This window comes from Podarcis muralis, chromosome 5 (genome assembly GCF_964188315.1).
Source record: "Podarcis muralis chromosome 5, rPodMur119.hap1.1, whole genome shotgun sequence".
Taxonomy (NCBI): Eukaryota; Metazoa; Chordata; class Lepidosauria; order Squamata; family Lacertidae; genus Podarcis; species Podarcis muralis.
Genome location: NC_135659.1, coordinates 7,722,306 through 7,747,601, shown reverse-complemented (window position 1 = coordinate 7,747,601; position 25,296 = coordinate 7,722,306). Strand labels below are relative to the sequence as shown.

Here is a 25,296-nt window from a genome sequence, read left to right as displayed (position 1 = left end):
TAGTCTAAATCAGGCATAGGCAAACTCGGCCCTCCAGATGTCTTGGGACTACAACTCCCATCATCCCTAGCTAACAGGACCAGTGGTCAGGGATGGTGGGAGTTGTAGTCCCAAAACATCTGGAGGGCCGAGTTTGCCTATGCCTGGTCTAAATGACTACACCCTAGAATAACTGGTCCATGTTGTATTTGAAGGTGGCACAAAAAAGCTGAAGGTAAAAAGAGGACTTCTTACCACTTAAGAAACTGCTGTCAGAACCAAATGTTAAGAATGCCTAGAAACTCATCTGCCTGGCATAAATGCCAAAATGCTTTCCCCCTACATCTGTGACCTGCCCACTGGGCAGCATACTGGGGGCGAGAGGGTTCACTCAGCCTGAGTTCCAATACAAATTCATTGTGCTATTTTTAATACCATTGATCAAGAGGTTACCAAAAAGCACGCATAGCTAAACTACCTTCATTCCGCTTCCTGAACAAGGCTGCTACAGGATGTGAACAAAGAGAAAAACGAAAAATGAAAAAGTAATTAGCCTCACCTCATCTTCTTCAACCATCTGCAAGCCAGCTGAGAGGCAGTTGCTTAGCTAAAGGTAAAGGTAAAGGTACCCCATCCCATACGGACCAGTCTTGACAGACTCTGGGGTTGTGCGCCCATCTCACTCAAGAGGCAGGGGGCCAGCGCTGTCCGGAGACACTTCCAGGTCACATGGCCAGCGTGACAAAGCTGCATCTGGCGAGCCAGCGCAGCACACGGAAACGCCGTTTACCTTCCTGCCAGTAAGCGGTCCCTATTTATCTACTTGCACCCGGGGGTGCTTTCGAACTGCTAGGTTGGCAGGCGCTGGGACCGAGCAGCGGGAGCGCACCCCGCCGTGGGGATTCGAACCACCAACCTTTCGATTGGCAAGCCCTAGGCGCTGAGGCTTTTACCCACAGCGCCACCCGCGTCCCTAGTTGCTTAGCTGCTCTGCTTTATAAAATATGTTTTAAATTGGCACTCCAGTTTTTTTTTTTTAAAAATAATTACAAGTGTTTGAGAAAGGATCCCCTTTATGCCCCAAAACTATAGAAGAAATTATTTGGCAAACTATTTAGCTTGGGGATGTGTCAAAGATGCAGAAGCCAAGGGCCTTAGGAATTAAAAAGAAGCGAAGGGAAGAAGATAAGTGATGTGATGGAGAGATGAGTAGTCTACATTTGTGAGCCCATGTGGAGACACAAATTATCTCCTTCAAATAATATGCAGTTACCCAAACTTTTCAGAATGCTTCTTCCTAGAATACTTAGTGGACACCTCCCACTTAGGCCAATTCATCATTTCTGAGAAAGGGAATTATGCCACCAAGTATTGTGCTGATTCCCTGAAATTTATGAATTGGCCTCGAGAAACCGCTTCCATGCAATGTCACCCCCATTTTGATTTGTTACAGGACATGGTAACTGACTGCAACCTTGCCTACTCAAGCCGATTTCTCGAGAACACATAATGACTAAAAGAGACCAAAAGTCACAACAGGGAGGTTAATCCAGCTCAAAAATGGCCACATGGATTGGCCCTTACTTAGCCATTATTCAGCACAGGCGGCAAAGGTTTTGCTCTTCTCTCATCTGTTAAATGGCCTCGTCTGTCAACTTGTGAAATGCCAGGGATTCTCAAAGCAAGGATGAGTATTAAACTCACGAAAGGCTTAAAAGATTATCTGGCCCAGTTACCCAGAAGCCAAGCTCAAAGGAGCTCATTGAGCATCACTTCTGGCTGGGGTGAGTCAAGGAAAGCAGCTTTCATCTAGAGCTTAAAGGACAGGTGTAATATGCCTCCTTTGGGGGAAAGGTTAGAATTGCTGTTTTCTCTGCTCACTCTTCCTTTTTAATTGTACAGTCTCTCTCCTTACCTCTGTCAATATCCCTTGTCCAGCCACCCAGTCTCATTGTAGAAGTGTTGTTTTGTACATTAGAATTCACTCCCCTACCATTATTATACTGTATCATACTTGTTAATTGTATTGAATCGTATAATTGTTTTAATAGTATATTATCTTGTGAGATCTTCTGATGAGGCATCTTTTATGCAATTAAGTTGTATTTAAAACAACACAACCTATACATGAATTGTCAAGGACAGCTTGACATTTTGTTCTCTTGCCTCTAATGAAAAAAATAGCCCCCCCCCCCCCATTATCAATACAGTGGTACCTTGGTTCTCAAATGCCAAAACCCGGAAGTAAGTGCTCCGATTTCTGGACGTTTTTCGGAAGCTGAACATCCAATGCGGCTGTCAGCAATTGTTTCCAGGGCACCTGCACCAATCAAAAGCTGTGCCTTGGTTTTCAAACATTTTGGAAGTCAAACGGACTTCCAGAACAGATTAAGCTTGGCGCTTTTGTTTTTGCTATTTATTTTGCATTGGTTTTTTTGAAGCTTTTTTGGTTCTTTTATTTTTGTGACACTGTGGAACCCAGTTCAGCTGCTGATTGATTGTGTGACTGTGGAAATGGATAAAAGCCCCCCCCCAAACAATGACTATCATCAGTGCAGGGAAGGGGGGGGAATTTAACTTTAATTTTTATCATCTACAATACTGTCTTATTTATTTTATAGTACAGTACATTGATTATTGCTTTTATTTTATGGATCAATTGTCTCGTTAAGATAGTAAAATTCATGTTAAATTGCTGTTTTAGGGGTTGTTTTTAAAAGTCTGGAATGGATTAATCTGTTTTGCATTAGTTTCTATGGGAAAGCGCACCTTGGTTTTGGAACACTTTGGTTTTGGAACAGACTTCCGGAACAGATTAAGTTTGAGAAGCAAGGTACCACTGTACATAAACAGACATTTCAGAGGCACCTCTTGAATTTTGTTTCCACAGCAACCATAATAATACTGTAAATATGCATCTCATAATGCAATAAGATTTATATGGTATTTACTGATCTTTAGTTTATCTTCAAAACAAATCTTTAGTTTATCTTCAAAAGCCATTTTAGTTAGTGCAAGTGAATTCAGAACTTTTCATATTTGCTATGATTCTGGTCGTCTTAACTGGGATCACTGAAGAAGTTTCTGAAAACTCTGTTCATTGAACTGCAATAAAACATCTGCTCTTCTGGTGCTTAATTTATGGGCAATGTTTCATAATACACAGTTTTCTCCAGTAATCCACCAAGTAATAAGAGAAACTGAAGGGGGCAAGGCTGTACAAACAGAAAGCTACAAAGAAAATTCCACAGTGAAGTGGATTTATCAAAGTTAGAATAAGGAAAGACATATTCTTAGGAGAAATAAGGGAAGAGGAGCTCACGGCACCTTCATGATTCAGCTCTCTGGCCTTGCCTCCTTCCAACTGAACTCTGAGGAATCCTTTTTGCATTAAGTATGATGGAGATACAGCTGAATGATCTACCTTCAGAGGTGGCCTGGTGTGTCTACAAGAGTTTCTGCTCTTAACTCCTTCTAATCACGGTGCAACCAACTATTTCTAACTCCTGTAGAAACATAGGGAGCATACACTTCTGAGGGATGGGTGTTCAAGCACTTACTCTCAAAGCAAGCCTTTCTGTTTTTTTTTTTTTTTTTATAAATTTTTTTATTGCGTTTCTTTCCATGGTTTTGTAGGTTACAAACAAATAAAATAATTACAAGAAACAAATTTTCCCTTTTTTAACAACAAAAATAAACAAAAACAACTTGGACTTCCCCACCCCTTCCGGTTCTGCGTTCTTTGAATTTCAAAGCAAGCCTTTCTGGATGGAAGAGTGATGCATGCCTTTTTACTTTAATTCAGAAAATAAAAGTGTCTCACTGTTTTAGGGGTTAGGAAAAGGGCATTTTCCTCTGAAACTAGCACTCATGGGACTTCTGCAAGGATGACTTTAGTGCACCGGTTCCATTTGTCACTTCTAAGGCGATTCACACACTTCAAAACTGATATATACCCAGAAGCTTTGTAAATTACTTTCACCTGCTGGGGTGTGTATGTACTCGCTTTCTGTATTTGAGAAGGCAAGGGGGTCAATCTAAGCACCTTTTAGCAATGGGCTTCTGTAGCCACATGTAATCTACTCCTCCCAAACTTTCCGCCCTTCAAAGTACAAGAGGTTATTCCTAACTGCTAAATGCCACGAGGTTGAAAGAAGAATGAAACACCTCCTTAGATTGCACAGTTATAATCACAGAACTAAAATTTAAAAGGCAGCAGGGGTGAGACAATTCAACTCATGTTTTAATGGCATGGACATTGTTCCTTAAATTTATAAGGCAGAACCTAGTTCTTTTTCAGGTTACAGGCAGGGCTAGGGAGCCAGAAACTTTCCCACAGAGGCAGACCATCTCTGTGAACCTTACAAACTAAAACAGGAAATGCTGTGTGCAGAGTTGTGGTTTTTTGACTTGTCCTCAGACAATCTACAGCCAGACAAATTTACTTACTTAGACAAAGAGATACGTAAGATACAAAGATATACCCCACTATTTCCGTCCCAAAAGGTGATACTTGAAACAGCTTGCAAAATATAAAAGGGAGGCATAAAACAATTATGTTCTATGATTCAAACACAATTCCTTTGAAAAAAATGTTTTTAAGGAGAATCAAAATATATACACAAACAGAAAATAAACTTATAGACATACATTTTTCGATCACATACTTTTACATTCATATTTAATTACAAAAAGGAAAAACAGTAGCTACTTCATTAAATGTGCATGCTGAGGAGGTGCCGTTTCCAAACTAAATGCAGAATCAAAGAGCAAGAGGAAAGACCAACTGTACAATAAATTAAATAAAGCAACCTCACAATCCAAAGTTTACTTAATCTACCAGGGAGAGGGCCTCTTCGGTAGCAGAATCCTGGTTATGGGATAGTCTTTCCAGGCAGCCTTGCCTGGTGCCATAGAATCATAGAGTTGGAAGAGACCACAAGGGCCATCGAGTCCAACCCCCTGCCAAGCAGGAAACACCACTAGAGCACTCCTGACATATGGTTGCCAAGCCTCTGCTTAAAGACCTCCAAAGAAGGAGACTCCAGCACACTCCTTGGCAGCAAATTCCACTGTCAAACAGCTCTTACTGTCAGGAAGTTCTTCCTAATGTTGAGGTGGAATCTTCTTTCTTGTAGTTTGGATCCATTGCTCCGTGTCCGCTTCTCTGGAGCAGCAGAAAACAACCTTTCTCCCTCCTCTATATGACATCCTTTTATATATTTGAACATGGCTATCATATCACCCCTTAACCTCCTCTTCTCCAGGCTAAACATGCCCAGCTCCCTTAGCTGTTCCTCATAAGGCATCGTTTCCAGGCCTTTGACCATTTTGGTTGCCCTCCTCTGGACACGTTCCAGTTTGTCAGTGTCCTTCTTGAACTGTGGTGCCCAGAACTGGACACAGTACTCCAGGTGAGGTCTGACCAGAGCAGAATACAGTGGCACTATTACTTCCCTTGATCTAGATGCTATGCTCCTATTGATGCAGCCCAGACCATCTTTGTGGTCTTTTTGGTACTAGACCTCTCTGTTCATGCCAGTCTTTTAAATCTTAAGCAAACTGGTCCTCTGGTTTTAAACCTTTTTAATGTGGGAAATGTGACATGTTTTGCTTTTATGTAGTCTCTTCTGTGGGTTAAAGCCTCAGCACCTAGGACTTGCTGATCAAAAGGTCGGCGGTTCGAATCCCTGCGGCGGGGTGCGCTCCTGTCGTTCGGTCCCAGCGCCTGCCAACCTAGCAGTTCGAAAGCACCCCCGGGTGCAAGTAGATAAATAGGGACCGCTTACTAGCGGGAAGGTAAACGGTGTTTCCGTGTGCGGCTCTGGCTCGCCAGAGCAGCGATGTCACGCTGGCCACGTGACCCGGAAGTGTCTGCGGACAGCACCGGCTCCCGGCCTATAGAGTGAGATGAGCGCACAACCCTAGAGTCTGGCAAGACTGGCCCGTACGGGCAGGGGTACCTTTACCTTTACCTTTAGTCTCTTCTCACTTTTTTAAAGAATGGATTTATGTTTTACTTTGTCTTTCAGTTGCTTTTAAGCCGGCCCCCCAAAGTTATCTTATAGGGACAGCACGCGAATGTAACTGAATGAATGAATGAGTATTCATTTGCCAGTGGGCACAAATAGAGAGGAAGATAATACAAGAACCTACCCGGGAGAAACGCTGTCACGTGTTGCAACAAACTGCACCTCAGAAAGCAATGGTACATGCAAGAGAGGCACAAAAGCTGACACGATATGATGGGAGAGATTAGCACAGGATGAGACCATCCTTCAAGTAACTTGGTCCCAAGCTATTTAGGACTTGAAAGGTAATCACCAAAACTTCCATTTTTGCCAGGCTTCCCTGGTCAGGAAGAACATGGACAAAATTCAGTTTCCTTATGAATTCTTTGTTGCTGTATCAAAATGCTTCTCCCCTTTGATGACAAACTTCAACACAAGGGAGAGGACAAGGAGAGTGAGTGAGTGAGTGAGTGAGTGAGTGAGTTGAGTCTGCAAAGCGTCAATACAAGGAAACTTCAACTGAATGTATAGCCAGAGTAGTCTCAACATGAAGTAATCACGCATGAAACTATGAAGAACAGCAGATCTAAGAGAGGCAGCTTTCATCTCTCAGTTGACTATCACTTGTTGTTTGGCATTAAATCCAACAAAAGGTCTAAGCCAATACCTACAAACATCTGGTCCAAAATACAGTCAAGTATGCATTGATTTTAAACCTAAATAGACTTTATTGTCTTGTAGATATTTATGTACAGCTTCTCAGGCAGACCTCATAAAGCAGTTTACATTGAAATTCTAAAATAATTAAAGCCATACAATAAACCAGCCATAACAAGCTGCAAGGGGGGTGGCAGACCTTTTGAAAAACTAGAGCTCTCCTCAGGGTCCTCAAAGAGACCAGAGGTGGCAGTTGGAGAAGGGAGAGGGCACCTTAGTCAGAAGTCTGGAGCTAGATGGTCACATCTCTGTGTCTTCTCTCTTTTTCCTCCCCCGCTTAAGAACACAAATGTACATCTTCACAAAGTCATAAAATCAGCCCAACTTTGAAATACCACAGCATTCAAAAGCTTTTCTGGTATAGATAGAATGCAATCTACTCCCCCTCACCAGAGGGAAAAAAAGAATCACAAATATAATTCCAGCAAAGGGATAACAAGTGTGGGTGGATTTTTTGACATTTCTCAATATACCTCTGATTATTTTTAGTATCCGTAATTGCTATTTCACTGCCGTTCTTTTCAGTAAAAGCATTAAGTGTGTTAATACTAGCTGCCCACCCCTGCACACCCTGCCAGGTAATCACTGAGTGCTAAAATGGAACTGGGCAAGTAGTTGGAGTTCCTCAGAGCAAAACATCCTAAACCACCCAGAGCCTAGAAGGGCTTAATTGAAAAGTAATTTCAAAAAGTGTTCCATCCTTCGTAATTCTCAACATAGTGCCTAGGCAACCACACTTCTCTTCTAAGCTATAGTAAAGTGTTAAAATTAGTTTTAATTTCATGTGTAATGGATTTCCATATGTAAATGCAAGTAAGTAAATCCATGATCAACAAACTAGATCCCAGTATGCTTGAGTGCAGGAATACACTGGTCAGCAAATGTGTTTAGCTGAGCATGAGAGATAGCCAGCCCAATTTCTAAGCATAATATAATTAGACATAGAGTTCGTTCTCTCTCTCTCTCTCTCTCTCTCTCTCTCTCTCTCTCTCAACTCCTTACCTGTCCGATCTACTATGGGTACCTCTACTTTAGCTCTGACCTGTCCATCTCCAATTGGGTTCAGGTATGCCTATACAAAATCTAATGGCTCTGGAATGGTATACATGTTTTCACTGATGGTGCAAAACAAGACAGAGAGCCTATTCAATTAGATTCAATTAAGCACCATAGTAAGAATCTGCATCATTATGCATGTATAATCCTGTTTCCCAAAGAAAGGGTCTTCTTTGCTGGATCAGGCAATCTGTGCTCATATTCACAACTATTTTATGGAGAGCTAAGTCAGAGCTGCTGTAATTTATCCAAGACCAGGCAAGGAGTCCGTGGTAGAAATGGCAACACTTCTAAATATCCATCCAACAGACAACAACTGTTCATCCACTAGACAGCATAATTTCTCTCCTCTTGACATTTGAGTTCATGGTGGTCAGTTCTATGGCTCATTCCAGGTGTTAAGAGGAAACTGAAACTTCCTTAATAAAGCCATTTTAGTTAAAAAGAAAGCTTTGAATATACATGGAAGGTCTTGGTTCTTATGCATACAGTATTCTAGTAAGGGTTGCAAAAGGGTTTCTCTGAGCAGAGAAAAGGGTTCCAGTTACAACCAGATATAGTAACTACAATTTACACAGCAGCATTTTACAACTTTCTGAGTTACAAAATACTGAGTGTGGAGTACAAAGAAAGCAGCTTAAAAGCATCAAAACTACGCGGTAAAATTTGTATTATAGCCTCTTTTGACTACGAGCATACAAAAATCTAAAATAACACAAGTGTACAATGATGTCACAAAGTGAGTCTGAAGATTCCCCACTGAAATATACCCAGGTGGTGACAAGCTGAGAGTACAGTTGCCAGATTGCCTTAAAAATAGTATGTTGGCTTTATAGAAATCTGTAAATAGAACTCCAGGAAAGCGAGACTGCCTGCCACAGCAACCCTCTGTCCAGCTAAGGTCAAGCGAGACAGCATACACTGATTAAATGGCCTAGCTGACTCTGAATGATGTTAAAGTGTTCATAATTTTGTTTTTGCTTTGTCCTGAGGAAGCAGCAGGAGGAAAACATTCTCCAGGAAATGCCATCATCACATTACTGATAGAGAAATTGCCTTGTTGTGGCCAAGAGGAATCGGTATATGATATAACCTCATTTGTTTCCAGTTTCCCATGATCCTGGCAGGATTAAAATATTAAATCTGTTGAAAGAGTTGAAAACATTACCTGGAATTTAAAAGAGAATGAAATAACGATTTATTTATTTTTAAAGTAGCATGCATTTTGGAACTTTTTCTGGTTTCAATGGCATTCTTAAATAAACCAAAATAGAGATCAGAGTGGAAAGTTCCAATGAGGCAGACGGAGGAACAGACCCAAAGCTGTCCCTGCTTGTCTCGTTCCTCATCCTGTTTTATATTGAGGCGGCCACTACAGCTTCTTACAGGGGCTTGTGGTTTCAGAACGTGTTTACTGAAACAAGCTCTTTCAAAGGTACTTCAATATGTTCTCTCCCTTATGAACTAAGGATCAGTTAGTTCCTGAGTTGCCTTACAGCTTTAAACATTCTGTCACCATTTCTGTCTAGATCTTGTTGAGGAGGCAATCGGATACCTGTATCTGGGCTGTATCACTTCGGACTTCAGGTAGGACTAACATGATGGAACACTCCTACAGGATGTGGGAAGCAACTTTCCAGGAATGTCACTCATTTCTATAGGGTCTCCATGAGAATGCAGCCCCTTTGAAGTACATCCCCTCTGTAGCCAGTGCAAACAAAACAGGAAATCTTCCATTAATTACAGTTTCCTGATTCATCCAAAACAGGAAACTATGGCTAACGGCTCCAGAACCAGCCAGGATATTAATCCATGGTTTCATATAATTGCCACTGGCGTGCTAGCTGTCTGGCTTTAGTTGCCCGGTGCACCAAAGTTCAGAATCGGCTCCACGATGCCAGAGATGGCACTCAGGGGCAAATGATGTCCAGAGCTATTCACACAGCATGGCAATGGCTTCAACAGTCACCTGCTTTGTCTACTGAAAACTCCTCCAGGGCATTCAGAATTCACTGGATTCCATTAGTCTCTGGAGGCACATAATCTTAATCTGTCCACCACTCCTGCAGAAGAGGATCGGAGCTGTAAGTCAAAACTTCACAAGGAAGTGATCTGACCAGGACAAGAGGGTGACACCCACTCGCTGATCTCCAGGCCACCCCTTCCTCCAATAGTTACAGGGGGTTGAACGAGATGACCCTTGGGGTCCCTTCCACTCTACAATTCTATGATTCTAACAGATTGGTTAACAAAATAGAATCATAGAATGGCAGAGGTGGAAGGGACCCGAGGGTCATCTAGTCCAACCCCCAACAATGCAAGAATCTTTTGTCCAGCATGGGGCTTGAACACATCACCCTGAGATGAAGTCTCATGCTCTACCAACCAAGCTATAATATAAAATGTACCTATGTAAATGAACCTGCTTGCTGAATGCTATCTCATTTCTTTTTCAGCTTTCAGATTAGATGGGACCTTCACAAAGCAATGATGGGATAACACTATTTTATACACACACACACACACACACACACACACACACACACACGTGATGATATAGAATGTATTTCTCAGCAATCAGGAACATAAAATAAAATAGGCTGGATCCCAGCATTCCAAAACAGGCTGAATCCCAATATCCCCTTTTTGAATCTGGAAGCCGTATTTCCTAAGACCACATAAAACCAATTTATGGTAGTTTTAGCAGCTGTGCATCATTGTTCAATCACACCCCTTCTGAAGAGTGGGTGGGTGGCTGCCACCTTACACAAGGCAAAACTACACAATGTTTTGCACCACTTCCCTGTCAGAGGAGCACATACACACAAGACTCCATCCGCTATTACACATTCTCTGTGCAAACCATAAAAGCAGCTTTGGTGGATCCATCAAAGGATCCATGTAGTCCAGCAATGCATTGCCAACAGCAGTTGATAAAATGTCTCCAGGACAGTGGTCCCCAACTGATGCCCCTCCACACAAATAAACAACACCCACCCAATGGGGTTAAAAGCACCATTCCGATTTAAACAGTATTTTTTTATGGGATGGCCCATGCCCTCGCTCCACCCCCCAAATGCCACCCCCAAGGAGACGGCTCCCTTTAGTGCTTCCCTTCGGTGAATGGGCAGGCACCCAGGGCAGGCTTTATAGCGCTGCCCTAGCAACTGGTGCCTGCCTAGCTGGGGCAGTAGGTGTTTTCAACACTGTCTGCCCAACTTGCACAGCTGCAGGCAGGTCCAGGGCGACGAAGGTAGTTACCAAGTAAGTTCGCTTACCCTTATCAAAGTTTTAAGTGCAGGCAGGTCCTAGTGTAGAGACCCAGTAGAGGACACAAACTACTGTCGAGATATCAAAAAAATTCAAAAGTAGATGGTCCATGGCTTGGGTCTGCTAATTGGGAACCACTGTTCCAGGAGATCCACAAATGCAATAGCCCTCCTTTCTCCTTCATATCCTTGTTGCTCAGCACTTAGGTTTCAGCGTCCCAGCTATCACATTTTTGTTTTTAAACCTTTTAGAGCTTGACATCCGAATTCTGCAGTTTGTCAAATACTGATTGTCAACTCAGGCTCCGCTGGAAACTCCTCACATTGCACTGAAATACTGTGTAGACAGCTGTCATGAACTGGCTTGATGCAGAAGACTGGTGGGAGGCAACAGCTGGGGGACCCCCATCTTCTCCCCAGGGGAAGATGGCTCAGAGCCAGGGGACTGGTGGTGGGACAATGAAGAGTGTGGTCAGAGGGAGAAGAGGTGGCAGACTAGGAGGAGGAAGTGTCAGAAGGTGAACAGGCAACAGGGTTTAATGGGCAGGAAGAGGCCGCAACAGAGAGCAGGAGAGGAGGGGGGCCAGGAGACAGATGAAGAAGGCTACTGAGAAATCCAAGGAGTCTCCCCCTCCTGCTGCGACCAGCTCCCCTCTCCCCCTGGAAGAGGGCAGAGCAACAAGAGACAAGATGACAGCGCCTTAGACTGCTAGGCAAGGAACCAGGGGAGGAGCCTTAGAGAGTGGTGGGGACGAGTCCTCTCAACTGCCTCATTGGGGCAAGACCTAAGACCTATTGAGAAGAGTTGGTGGAATCACTAGGCCTGCTCTGTTTTGGTCTCTTTGAATAAAGAGTTTAGTTCACTGACGCTGGTGGGTGGTTGTTTTTTTATTTCTGATTTACTCCTGACTCCGGCTCCTAACAACAGCCTACTTGGGCAGCTGTGTCCAATGGACGAGGTTCTCCAGTGCAAATGAAGTGGAGCTCCCCTATAAATGCCTCTTCGGGGGCCAGAAGTCTGCACTTCACTGCCTTTGGTTTCTGAATAGAACTGAATTCTACGGATGTTCACATACTGTCATATGGGGCCTGTCAGATGGTCACTGAGATTAACTTCTTCAAGGCCTCATGACAGCCAAGAAGAGGCTTGGTCTGCAACCTCCTTCCCTCTATATATCAATGGGCTGATATATATCAGATAGCAGTATTTATCTCTGAGTGAACAACTTGTTGCAAATAGTGAACCAATTCTTACAAACCTGGTTGCCTTATACAAAAGTTTTTGCCCGACAGCAAATGGCACTGTACACATATATTTATCTCCTATCATACAGGTATGTTTGATTTCTACTGTGCCCTTCAACAGGTTCCCGGGACAGATTACAAAAAAGCTTAAACAAATTACAACAAAACCAACATCAGTATATGATACCTTGGCAATCCCATCATACTCTTTTTGCCAGCATTCTCCCCTCCCCCGTGGTTTTGCTAGTAAATCTTGCTTGTTTTATTCTAAAAGTGTTAATTAAAAAAAAAACCTTCTGCACTCAGAATTCAGAAATTATTCTGCAAGTTCTAGCAATATTTATAATTATAATAATAATAATTTATTATTTCTACCACGCCCATCTGGCTGGGTTTCCCCAGCCACTCTGGGCAGCTTCCAAGAAAAGATTAAAAATACATTAAAACATCAGTCATGAAAAACTTCCCTAAACAGGGCTGCCTCCAGATGTCTTCTAAATGTCATATAGTTTTTTATTTCTTTGACATCTGATGGGAGGGCGTTATAATGTTTTGCAGAGAACAAACAGCCAAAAAGAAGCACTTTCAAGCGCAACTTAAGTGTCTAGTTTTGATGGTTACTGTTTTATTTCTAGTAATTGTAGGGTTACCCAATACAAGAGCACACTAGACTGTGATTAAGAGGTTTTAAATGCCCATGTCAGCATAGCTGCTCATAATAATCAGAGGACTTTTGATTGCAGAGGACCAGTCCAGCAATGGACTCAATGGTTTCCAGATGTTTCCAACAGTTGAATGAGATAATCGAAAGTATTCGGGGATTTTTAAATGGAAGACCTTACAGCCATTTTTCACAGTTGAATCAGTAACAGTTCAAATTAGATTGATTCTCTTTTTAAGGAACCTTTTTAAAATTACCAGTGGAGAAGATTTATCTGAAATCCAGAGTTGGGGATTAGAATGTTTACTGACCACAATCCCAACTGGCCAAACCTTTACAACTTTCCTCCGCTTGGCATCTTAGCACGCATCAGTTTAGCTGACTGATTACAAAGCCATAAATCTCACATGATGAACTGGTTCAGTTTCAGCGCCTAGTGTGCAATTTAAAGACGGCATTATTTCCCTCTGTGCCTTTGGCTTCCCAGTAGCAAGCTTTAAATGTCATCGTGTCATTACAAATGCCAGGCATCTGCTCTCCTTTAGCACACTGTGCTCTAATACTCTTGTGCAGATAGCTATCACACTCAACTATGATTCCTGTTTTTTTCATTTTTTAACGGTCTGAGATAAGCATACACATCAACTCCAAACAATACGACGTCATTCTATAAAAACAACATTAAGTGAGATATGTGGAAAGAATAGTAATTGAAAATATTGTGAAAAATTAAAAATCCCACCACTTCAAGCGGTGCTATAAGCTGCTGCACCCACTAGCTCCTTATTTTGTTGTGTATCACCTAGTTGGCTATTGTGCTTTACAAAGTGAGAGCAGCATGTTTACTGGACCCAGTGAGACCCAGTGAGAGCAGCATGTTTAATGAACCCAGCCATGATCTAAGGGCTACTGGTTGTTCCTGATGGCGCAAGACCTCAATGAAAACAGGGAGAAATGCTTACGAATTGTTTCTTTGCAGTTTGAATGAGACGGCTTTCTTCTCAACTGAACATTTAAAGCTGAAATGCGTCCCTCCCCATTCCCTCCTCTTCCTCCTCCCTCAGGCCGCCTCCTCAGCTGCCACCGCCGCTGCTGCCTCCGGCTTCCCCTGGCAGCGTAGCAGAAGTCTTGCAAGAGAGGGGCCGCCTGCCCGCCCGCTGCCACCTGTCTCCTCACGACGCGCCCCTGAGGGGGAAAAAGGAGAGACGGAGACGCGGCAGCTCGTGCGCACTCTCTCCCTCACTCTCTCAAGGCAGAGGACCCCGAGCCGCTGCTTCCCTCCTGAGCCGGGCGAGCATGAAACCTGGGAAATTTAAGTGGCATCATCAATCCGGGACAGCAGCGGGAAACGGCGCTGGGATAAGGGAGTTTCCCGCCAAATAAGGGACGGTTAATGGCTATGCACTAAAAAGGTTGAAGAACTCCTGACAAGCATTTGCACCAATCACCTTTGCTGTAACAGCTTAACACCCAAGTAAAAATCCCTTGATCTAAAGCCAGTGTTTCCCAACCTTGGGCCTCCAGCTGTTTTTCAACTACAATTCCCATCATCCCTGACCACTGGTCTTGCTAGCTAGGGATGATGGGAGTTGTAGTCCAAAAACAGCTGGAGGCCCACTGATCTAAACAACCATGTTTATGCTGATTAATAACAAACTGGGATATTTGAAAACTCACCTTCTTACTACACAACTAGATGGTATGACTCCATTAAATTGTATTACTTTGTGTATTCAGTATATACTGCACATGCAACCCTTGGTTTGGGTGGGGGTGGGGTTCCAGGTTATTGTGTGTGATGGCAGAGTACGTACAAGCACATTAACATCCCCACCCCCTTTTCCTGCCACTTCTGGGTTTGTGGCAATGCATGCGCGCATAGTCGTGCATGCTTTGAATCTGTGCAAAAGGGTTCTTGCCTGTGCTACACAAACAAGTCAACACTAAACAGCTCCAATACATTGGAGAGGAAAGGCTAGTTGCCCCCCCCCCCCAAATCAGAGAACACAAATCAGCTTCTTCATACTATTTATTTTTACAAAATGACCAATGGAAGTGCAGAAAAACCTTGGCTATTTCGGGGGGGGGGGGACAGGACACTGCACACTAACACAGTCCCTATGAAACAAGTAATTCACTCACAGAACATTAGGGAAAGTAGAAAAATAATACCTTCAGTCAAATCCATCTGACTACTCTCCACTCCCTCATTTGTCACGGCAGCATTCTGTTCCCCCTTCCGATTCAGCACCTTAGAAAAGCTGCTGGAGATTGTAGAAAAGAAGCCACGGACAAAATAATTGTCCTGCTCCCCAGACTCTGGTTGCAGAAGTGGCTTTGTGTTCCTCTCTTTCCAGTGCGGGGCAGGTTCAGATAAAGATCTGCAGAAAGGAACCCGAAATGGCCTTGTTGCTGGCATGACAGCCTTCTCTTCTGGGTCTTCTTGGTGACTGTCAGCAACTAACGTGGACACTGTCAAAGGCTCTTCGGCAGTCCCTGCTGCATCTGGCCTCTTGGCCACTTTCCACGGAAGTCTGGGATGAGTCTGCCATCGGTAAGTTCCAAGCAGCTTCCCTAAATCCGAATCTGCTTCTTCCAAAGTCCTCTTGCTTTTCACTTGATAGCACCAATGGTAGTCCTTCAAACTAGCTCTCACTTTTGTACAATCACCATCCTGCACCGACACGGATCTCTGGAAAAGTGCAGGGGGACCAGGGCGCTTTTTAAACACATTCATTTTCAACCTTTCACGCTCAGCTACCTCACCTTACACTTACTTCGGCGCACATGCTCCTACTTGTTAAGATTACCATCCAAGCAACTTCCTTCCAGCGGTGGCCAACGTTCTTCTTGAACAGGTACCATTCAGACTCAATTCTACATCACCTTACATCAACTCTGTGTTTATAGTGAAGCACAGTTGGTATTCAGATACAGAACCTTCTCTCTTGTGATTAAGAGACAGCTTGTGGTGCTAATTTTCAGTTCCTGGGTTTCAGATCTCAGCTGCAGACTTTCAGGAAGTGACAAAAAGAAGAAAAAACAGAAAAAAAATCCCACCAATTAAGTGCCGGGCAAATTGTACTTCTGCCTCTCATGTTGTAACCATGAATTAAAAATAGACCGTGAAAGTACCTTTAGTTTCCACATAAGATCAAGTAGAACTAAACTGACACCCACAAGAGTCTTGATTATAAAAATAGGATGCATCAAGATGAGGGCTTCAAAGCAAGAGAGACGGGATATAGTTCAGCCCTTGAACAATTTAATCTATAGTTGTTGTTACCATCCCTATCTTCAGATCCAGAATAGTACTTAGAAGTAATGCCAAATCCATGAGGACTCAATGCAGCAATTCTTCCAGTGATGCATATGGATTGAAGGAGAGGAAAGGAAAGAGGAGCTGAAACGAAGAACCCTGCAAATACACCAAAGGAAAATATGCACAAAGGAGGAGTTAAGCGAGGGGAGGTAGGTGGTGTTTAGTCAATCACTGACCAAAGTAAAGAAGCAGACCACTCTTGAGGCCAGATCTTGTGGCAAGCGAAACATGGGAATGTGCATATTTTTAAAGTGAGCAGGGTTTTTGTTTTCATAAATCTAATTGGAGTCAGTAGACTGGAAAGTAATACCCCTATCTAGTTAAGTAAAAGAAAAACGGCCACCTCAACAAGTTAAGGAACAGCTTACCATATTAAATTTGCTAAGAAAACATATCTGCTAATCGGCACAAGCCAAGTTTCAGAGCAGATTGAAACAATGTGCTCACAAACCCCAGAAAATATGGGGTTTCAAATGGAAAGGCTGACAGGCCCTTGGCAAACCTTGCAGAATAATAATAAAAAAAAGAGTTTGGTTATTTGAAAGAATGATGCAGTTTGGCAGACTAATAAAAACAGACCAATCCATCACAGATTCTTAAGCTATCGCTTTTTTATCAGTTGCATAGTGATGCTGTTGAAGCCTCCAAGATACTCTCCTCAAACAAGGCCACACATTATATTTGGTTTCCCTCTCCCACCAGAAAATGGGCACAGAAAACAGCCCTTGCTGGAAGAAATAACTGAGATCCCACTGAATGTGGGGCCTTCTGCTTGCAGAACGCTGAGAGGGCGGACTAGGCAGTGCCACAGCCTAATCTGAAAAAGAACAGGATAAATCAGCATTGCCAATGATATCGTAACAATCCTTACTAGTTCATTTGTGTGTGCGAGTGCACATTACAGTGGTACCTCGGGTTACATACGCTTCAGGTTACATACGCTTCAGGTTACAGACTCCCCTAACCCAGAAATAGTACCTCGGGTTAAGAACTTTGCTTCAGGATGAGAACAGAAATCGTGCAGCGGCGGCACAGTGGCAGCAGGAGGCCCCATTAGCTAAAGTGGTGCTTCAGGTTAAGAACGGACCTCCAGAACGAATTAAGTACTTAACCCGAGGTACCACTGTATTGAATTTTGTATCCTAAAAGGGGGGTCACTTGGTTCTTCCCACCAGCAATCAACTCAGGGCTATTTACAGGATAGCGACAAATGTCACAGTCGTACTAGTACTAACTCAGATCCTCAAGGTGTCCCTATTTTCCAGAGAGAGTCACAGATTTACAGAAGCTGTCCTGGAACGTCCCGCTTTTCCTTAGGACATCACCATTTTCACTGGAGGAATGTCGGAGGGTATGGAGTTATGCGACAGGGGCAGCCTTGTATAGGGAAGTTTTAAAATGTTTAATAAAGATTAAAGATTCTTTTCTAGTTTTTAAGAAAATATTTTGATTTGTTGGTTCTATTGGTTCTATGTTAAAGGAAAAGGAAAAGTTCGCACAAAAGTCAATTCAATTCATCAGAGTCAGTGAGAAAAAGAAAATCAAAAACGGAAGAGAAATAAAACTGGCATATTGCTGCTGGGAAATTTTTCTTCCAAGTATCCTAATAGTGATTCACTGTTGTCTCATCCATATTCACTGCGGTTTAGTCTGGATTACTCAGCATCACACAATGATGCATGAAAATTGGTCCATATGACTTTGTTAAGCAAGCCTGGCGGCAAAGCCTTAGACAAGATTACATTTGCATTAATATTAATAGGTTTTCTTTTAAAAGCTACCTTATTAAATCAATCACTTAATTGATACAAGCTTATATCGAAATAAATTATGTATTCCCATGTGTGCTCTGGTGTAACTGCTTTTAGAAGCAAGAATTTGTTGCCTTTCACAATCTTTTCAGGCCAACTAAATTTAATCTCTGAGTGGATGTAGACAGGCAACTGCTGCCACTACCATTGTACACTAAGAAATTATCAAAATAGTTTGTTTAATAGATTGTTCTGGACAAAACAGCTTCACTTGCGGTGGCAGCCACAACCCAAATGAGGGGTGGTTAATCTGAGAGTGGCTGCAAGACACCCCCGGAGGAGTTTTAAGACTGACAACAGTCTAGGTCACCTGGTACTATGACTACTCTTGACTTGATATTCAGGAACCTTCAAACATAACCAAGGGGGTGGGCTTTGGATGTAAGTGGGATATGCAGAAGAATCGCTTGGTATACTTTCTTCTCTGGGGAGCTATATTATCCGAGCATCTACGCCAGGACTGGAATATTCAATATAACCATCTCATTGTGCACCCTCGACAAACATATTATATGAATTGTTCACTCGATTACATAACTTCAATGGACTATTAGCCAAGCAATATTAAAGTTAATCAATAGGCTCTCTCTAATCTATCACAATGAATCACCATCCCTCAGAGAAACCATAACTTAGGAGAAAATGATGAGCTCCTATCAAGTGCTCAGTAACCACTATCAACTGAAAAACTGAGCCTGGCAACTGGTACTTTCTAAGTGAAGCGGTCAGGAAGAATGGTCACCATATTTCTGGTCAAAACATTCATTGACCAAGGCATGATTAATATACCAGCTACCATCTCAGAAAGCTTAGCGATTCTCAAACTTCTTTCTCTAGGCCACATTTTAAGAATTAAAATTTGCTTGCTTGCACCATACCAAATTTTCTATTGATAAGGAATGCACTGGAAAACAAAAGGAAAGAACTCCTAGCAGTGCTTGATTTTGAAAAGATATCTATCCAGATTCTGCAAATAATTTAAAAAGAGAGATTTCAATACTATACTGCACTGAAATATTTAAATGTGTCATTGATTGCCTTTGATTCCTAACACATTTGCCATTCTCTCCTGCCACACACCCTTTGAGAACCACTGGCTTTGCCAGTTCTCCCTCCTCAGTCAGCAGTCCCATTAGAACCCACACAGGGGAATTCAGGGAGAGAAGAAAGGAGTTACCAGATTGCTAAAGGGAAGAAAGTGTTTCCTTCTTTGCTCCGTTGCTACTTTCACCACATCTGGAAAACTCGTTTCAACTGCCAACAGGACATTCTAGAAATCTCTACAATTGGGATTAGTGGTTCTGGCCTCTCAACCAGTGCAAGCCAGTTCTCTGGCCGTAGACAAGAAGCAGAGAAATACCAATATTCATATTTCAGATCCTCTTAGGATGTACCCAATATAGCCTGTATTGTAACCTGCATTATAGCCTGTATATAGTCACCTCCCTGCCTTCGAAGATCTTGCTTGTGTCCTACTGAAATCCCTATAGTTGATCCAACATATGTAGATGGAGACTTAGAAGACACAAGATGGAATGATGAGGCTTAGGAGGCAATCAACTGTCTTGTGCCTGGTTTCAGAACTTGACAAAAAACTTGGCAACAATCCAGGAACTACAAAATGCAAGCAATTTTGTGGCATGCAGGGAAGTCGTTTGATGAGACCCATTTCATGCTGTCACTGTTTTCTAAAATAAAAATCGGCTGTTGGAGTAAGTCAAAAGGAAATATTTTTTCAACTCTCTTCATTTAACTGAAATTGAAGATACATCAATGAAAGCCTGGGATAGTTGGGGGACAATTGTTTACCGTATCCTATACAGTGGTGCCCCGCAAGACGAATGCCTCGCAAGACGAAAAACTCGCTAGACGAAAGAGTTTTCCGTTTTTTGAGGTGCTTCGCAAGACGAATTTCCCTATGGGCTTGCTTCGCAAGACAAAACGTTAAGCCGCTAATAGCCGCTAATAGCCGTGCTTCGCAAGACGAAAAAACCGCAAGACGAAGAGACTCGCGGAACGGATTAATTTCGTCTTGCGAGGCACCACTGTGCTTTTTTCATCAAGGTACTGTATGTTTTCTCTGGAAGTTTTCTCGAACCTGGTGCTGACCATAATTCATCATTGACTTGTTGTGACACAGAAAAGGGCTTTTACATTTTGGGTACTAGTGTTCCGGAATGCCCTCCCAGCTGAATTACAAGAGGTCTCATCAATATTGGTACGCAACTAGTTCCTGAAGTCACCGCTGTTTAGCAAGCATTCCCTTGATCCTGAACTTCTGATTTTATTGTTTTTAGCTGTATTTTAACTACATTTAGTTGTCATGCTTTTTGACTGGCTTCCTTTATTATGAATTTTAATTAAGGATGTTTTAATGCTCTGATGGAATTGTTATTGTACGTTATTTTAATGATGTATGGATTTTATAACTGATTTATTATATCATTTATATTTTCTAATTGACTATATACTGCTTAGAAGCCATGTGGTATATAAGCAGTGTATAAAGTAATAAAAAATAAGGGGCTAGATTCAACAAAATAACTGTGCTAGTGGGAGGCAGCACAATGAAGCTTTCCTCCCCCAGCGGCCCTTCCCCACAATTGAAGCTTGGCTTAGGTGTTGTTCTTTTCATCCAATGCTCCCAAATAACTGAGTTGTGTAAGGCCAAATGACACACTTATCTAGATCAGCATGACTCTGACATCTTAAAACCAGCTTCATTTAACATCCAGTATCTGCTGCCGGTTGTATGATTCCAGGCATAGGCAAACTCGGCCTTCCAGATGTTTTGGGACTACAACTCCCATCATCCCTAGCTAACAGGACCAGTGGTCAGGTTTCTCCTTCCTCATCTCCTAATCCAGCCTTCCTCAACCTGCTTCCCAACAGATATTTTGGATTATAACTCTATAGCAGGAGTAGCACCAGGTATGAGGAGGCTGTCCTAATCTGATTTGAAGTTACTTGCACACACAATTTATCTAGTCTTACCCCTGCCACACAGAAAATCCCACATATATTTGTGTTTCATTCAGTCAAAAGACTCATTTACAAATTGCGCATATTGTTTACAAACTCCAAGTGTCCCTGGAGCCAGAATGATCAGGGATCATGCAAGCTGTAGTCCAACAACATCTAGAGAGTTTCATGTTGGCTACCCATGTACTAGCAGTTCTCTTGCATTTGGGAAATGGTTAAAAAGTTAGACTTTAAACTCTGGATCACAGATTTTAGCTGAAGGAGTGCTATTTTTAATGTAAATAAGTTTATAGGGAATTTTTAATTTCATCTACAGCGTCCGCCCCTTGGTGCTGATGTAGTATACGTTGCTGTTATTAATTCTGCTGTCTTTGGACAAAATAAAGATTGGTTGAGATCTTACTGACTTCAGTAATCCCCACCCCACCCCCGCCTATGCTTGCATAGGATTTGGCTTTTGTTGCTTTCACCTCCTCAGAATAGAACAGACTAGAACAGTAAGGACGGACTTTGGCTTACTTTGACAGTGGCTGGGTTTCATACTACAGTACTTTCAGTTTATAGCCCCAACATGGCTTAGAAATGTTTCAAAACAGGTAGCCAAAGTATTTATCATCACGGATGGAATCCGTCTCTGGTATCTTCGGTTCTCAAGGGAGTCTGCTCTCTGATGCATGGCTCATTGTTGATGTTTCTATCCAAGCATTTTATAATAATGGAAAGAAATACTTACTGCCAGTTTCCAGCAAAGAGAATGAAGTCATTATTTTTGTACGAGAACAGGGTCAATATAGATCCATGTCTTTGCTAACTCAGAGGAACTCTGCAACGCGCTCTACGTGGGGCTACCTTTGAAGGTGACACGGAAACTGCAATTAATCCAGAATGCGGCAGCTAGACTGGTGACTTGGGAGTGGCCGCCGGGACCACATAACACCGGTTCTGAGAGATCTGCATTGGCTCCCACTACGTTTCCGAGCACAATTCAAAGTGTTGGTGCTGATCTTTAAAGCCCTAAACGGCCTCGGTCCAGTATATCTGAAGGAGCGTCTCTACCCCCATCGTTCAGCCCGGACACTGAGATCCAGCGCCGAGGGCCTTCTGGCGGTTCCCTCATTGCGAGAAGTAAGGTTACAGGGAACCAAACAGAGGGCCTTCTCGGTAGTGGCGCCTGCCCTGTGGAACGCCCTCCCAGCAGATGTCAAGGCAATAAACAACTATTTTACTTTTAAAAGACAACTGAAGGCAGCCCTCTTTAGGGAACTTTTTAATGTCTGGTGCTGTACTGTTTTTAATATTCAGTTGGAAGCCGCCCAGAGTGGCTGGGGAAACCCAGCCAGATGGGCGGGGTATAAATAATAAATTATTATTATTATTATTATTATTATTATTATTATTATTATTATTATTATTTATTAGTGGAACTGGAAGCAAGCAAGCAAGCAAGCAGGATTTGGTATTCACTGGAACAACCTGGAACCATGACTCCAGTCCTGACTGAAGCTTTCGACAAGTCAAGATAAATCCCTTCTTTCTGTACAAGCTTTTGGTGACGATACTAAAAGGTGGTGCTGAGATTAGGGCAGCCAAACGATAGAGACCCATATCTGCTGTCACATGGAGATGACTAATGCCAGCAGAGGAGCTGAGTGGAAATAATTAAGAGAGGTGGAAGCAACGGTCACTTTTTCAGTTTCAATGTGTCCAGGGTTGGAAAAAGCCAAAAAGCCACAACCGTTTTGCCTTTTGATCAAATAATAACTTTTTCTATGGTTGTGAAGAAGAGTCCATAGTCCATGGCTCATGTTTACTAGCTGGCACAGAAGCGCTTTCAAGATGGCGGTCTCTTGAGTCCCCCATTCCATTCCAGTTAAGCATTCACCAAGGCAATTAAACCATTTGCATGTTCATCTGCAACACACCTGCCTAAGCTGATTGCAGTGATGTTGCTAAAATTGTGCAGTGCCCAGATCTAAGATTCCTAAAGGCTGTCATAGGTTAATGGAAAATTATTAGAGTCCAGTCCCTAAAGCACACCATTAGTAACTCATAACCTGAGGAAAGTCAAGAGATGATCCCTTAAATGGTCTGAGGCTTCTTCTTGTAGTCTTGTAGCTTCTTCTTCTCCCTCACTGCAGAAAGCAAAGTTACAGGGAACCAGGCAGAGGGCCTTCTCGGTAGTGGCACCCGCCCTGTGGAATGCCCTCCCTTCAGATGTCAAAGAGATAAAGAATTACACAACTTTTAGAAGACATCTGAAGACAGTCCTGTATCAGAAGGATTTTAACGCTTGATGTTTTTATTATGTTTTTAGATATGCTGTAAACCGCCCAGAGTGATTGGGGAAACCAAGTCAAATGGGTGGGGTATAAATAATACCATTATTTTTATTGCTATTATTGTTATTAGAAAAAATCAGACCTGACAAGCTACATAAGAACAAATAAGGTCAAGTGGAGTGTTGCCTTTTAAAACATTTATTTTGCTAGTATCATCATTAAAAGGTCTTTTGAGTGAGAACTGACCAGATTTAGGAGCTGGAATGTAAGGAAAAGAGTCTCGGATGAGTGTTGTACAAAGAACAAAGTTTCCAAGAGTGATTCTGACATTTATCTCTTGGAAACCACATTCACAGACTGGATCAATTTGTAAGCAGTCACAGATGCAACTCAACATTTCTGCACAAATCAGGAAGCTAAGCTGATTTTCAGGAAGACAAACACAGAGAACAGTTAAGTATTTTAATGAGACAGATGGGAGGATAAGCCTAGCTCAGTCTTCAATCATGATTTTTATTATTTTGTTCTCTGATCTCTCATAATCATAGATTGTCTGTCTTTCACTTTGACTTCCGTTAAATATGGCGATTATATGAACAATATAATGGTTAGGTGAAATAGGGAAGGATACTGGATGTTCATTTCCAAGACTCGTTTTTTTAGCCTTTTGATGCAAAAGTTTTTATTACCTTTCTTATTACATTTCAAAATTAAGGCAATGTTATGCACTAGGATGACTGAAGTGGAAGGGACGCTTTCACATTTCCGGTTACAGCATCAAAAAGCACACATAGCTCTACCTAATAGTTTTTCAGAGGTTACTCCGGAAGAAAGCAAATGTTTTTGTTTACTGAGAGCAAGGGCAATGATGATCCAGGAGCTTTGTCCTCACTCTTAATTTACTGCCTCTCACTGCCATCCTCACTAGCCAAATCTGCCTGCTATGTAGAACTGCAGAATCTTCATGGTCCATGCATGGCTCACCAAATGGCTGACATGGGGGGGAAATGGCACCAACAGTACTGAAGCAACAGCATTTAGGAGAAATAGCAGCAGTAAACAGAAACTAAAAAGAGTTGCAAGTCACATAAATTAAGCTTTTTTCTGGAATCGTTTCACAGAGAGAGAGAGCCTGAAAATACCATTGTTTGCCCAATTATTGAAACATGTGAATATTCACCGCAGCTCTAACTTACATCAATATGATTTGAAAATTGACATGGGAAGGAAGGGAAGGAGGGAGGGCACAAAAAGTGCATGCAAATTCATTTGCATACACAAATAGCTTAAGGTCAGTTTCTCATACCACTGTTTCACCGGTCTAATTAGAACTTGAACTGTACAGTTTGCACTTCCCTTTTAAGATTTAGCTAATGGTAGAACGGGGACGCGGGTGGCGCTGTGGGTTAAACCACAGAGCCTGGGGCTTGCCGATCAGAAGGTCAGCGGTTCAAATCCCCGCGACGGGGTGAGCTCCCGTTGCTCGGTCCCTGCTCCTGCCAACCTAGCAGTTCGAAAGCATGTCAAAGTGCAACTAGATAAATAGGTACCACTCCGGCAGGAAGGTAAACGGTGTTTCCGTGCGCTGCTCTGGTTCGCCAGAAGTGGCTTAGTCATGCTGGCCACATGACCCGGAAGCTGTACGCCGGCTCCCTCGGCCAATAAAGCGAGATGAGCGCCGCAACCCCAGAGTCGGCCACGACTGGACCTAATGGTCAGGGGTCCCTTTACCTAATGGTAGAACATCTGGTACCAATCGGTGCTCCTGGCTTATGTAACACAAGAAGAAGAAGAAGAGTTTGGATTTGATATCCCGCTTTATCGCTACCCTAAGGAGTCTCAAAGCGGCTAACAATCTCCTTTCCCTTCCTCCCCCACAACAAACACTCTGTGAGGTGAGTGAGGCTGAGAGACTTCAGAGAAGTGTGACTAGCCTAAGGTCACCCAGCAGCTGCATGTGGAGG

The 25,296-nt window shown here is 42.6% G+C and overlaps 1 protein-coding gene across 5 annotated transcripts in view; it reads right to left on the bottom strand.

Annotated features, from left to right (window-relative positions):
* The window catches only part of RASAL2 (RAS protein activator like 2), a 233,948-nt gene that overhangs the window by 146,312 nt on the left and 62,340 nt on the right, over positions 1 to 25,296 (bottom strand). For 2 of the 5 annotated variants that reach the window (XM_077928232.1, XM_077928233.1), the window contains exon 1: positions 15,111 to 15,771. The exons of 1 other annotated variant lie outside the window; for it this stretch is intronic. In XM_077928232.1, coding sequence (XP_077784358.1) covers positions 15,111 to 15,675 — 565 coding nt within the window. In that variant the 5' untranslated portion in view covers positions 15,676 to 15,771. Of the gene's footprint in view, positions 1 to 15,110; positions 15,774 to 25,296 lie in introns of those variants that run through there. 2 more of the 5 variants (XM_077928231.1, XM_028732351.2) reach the window with 2 other exon arrangements.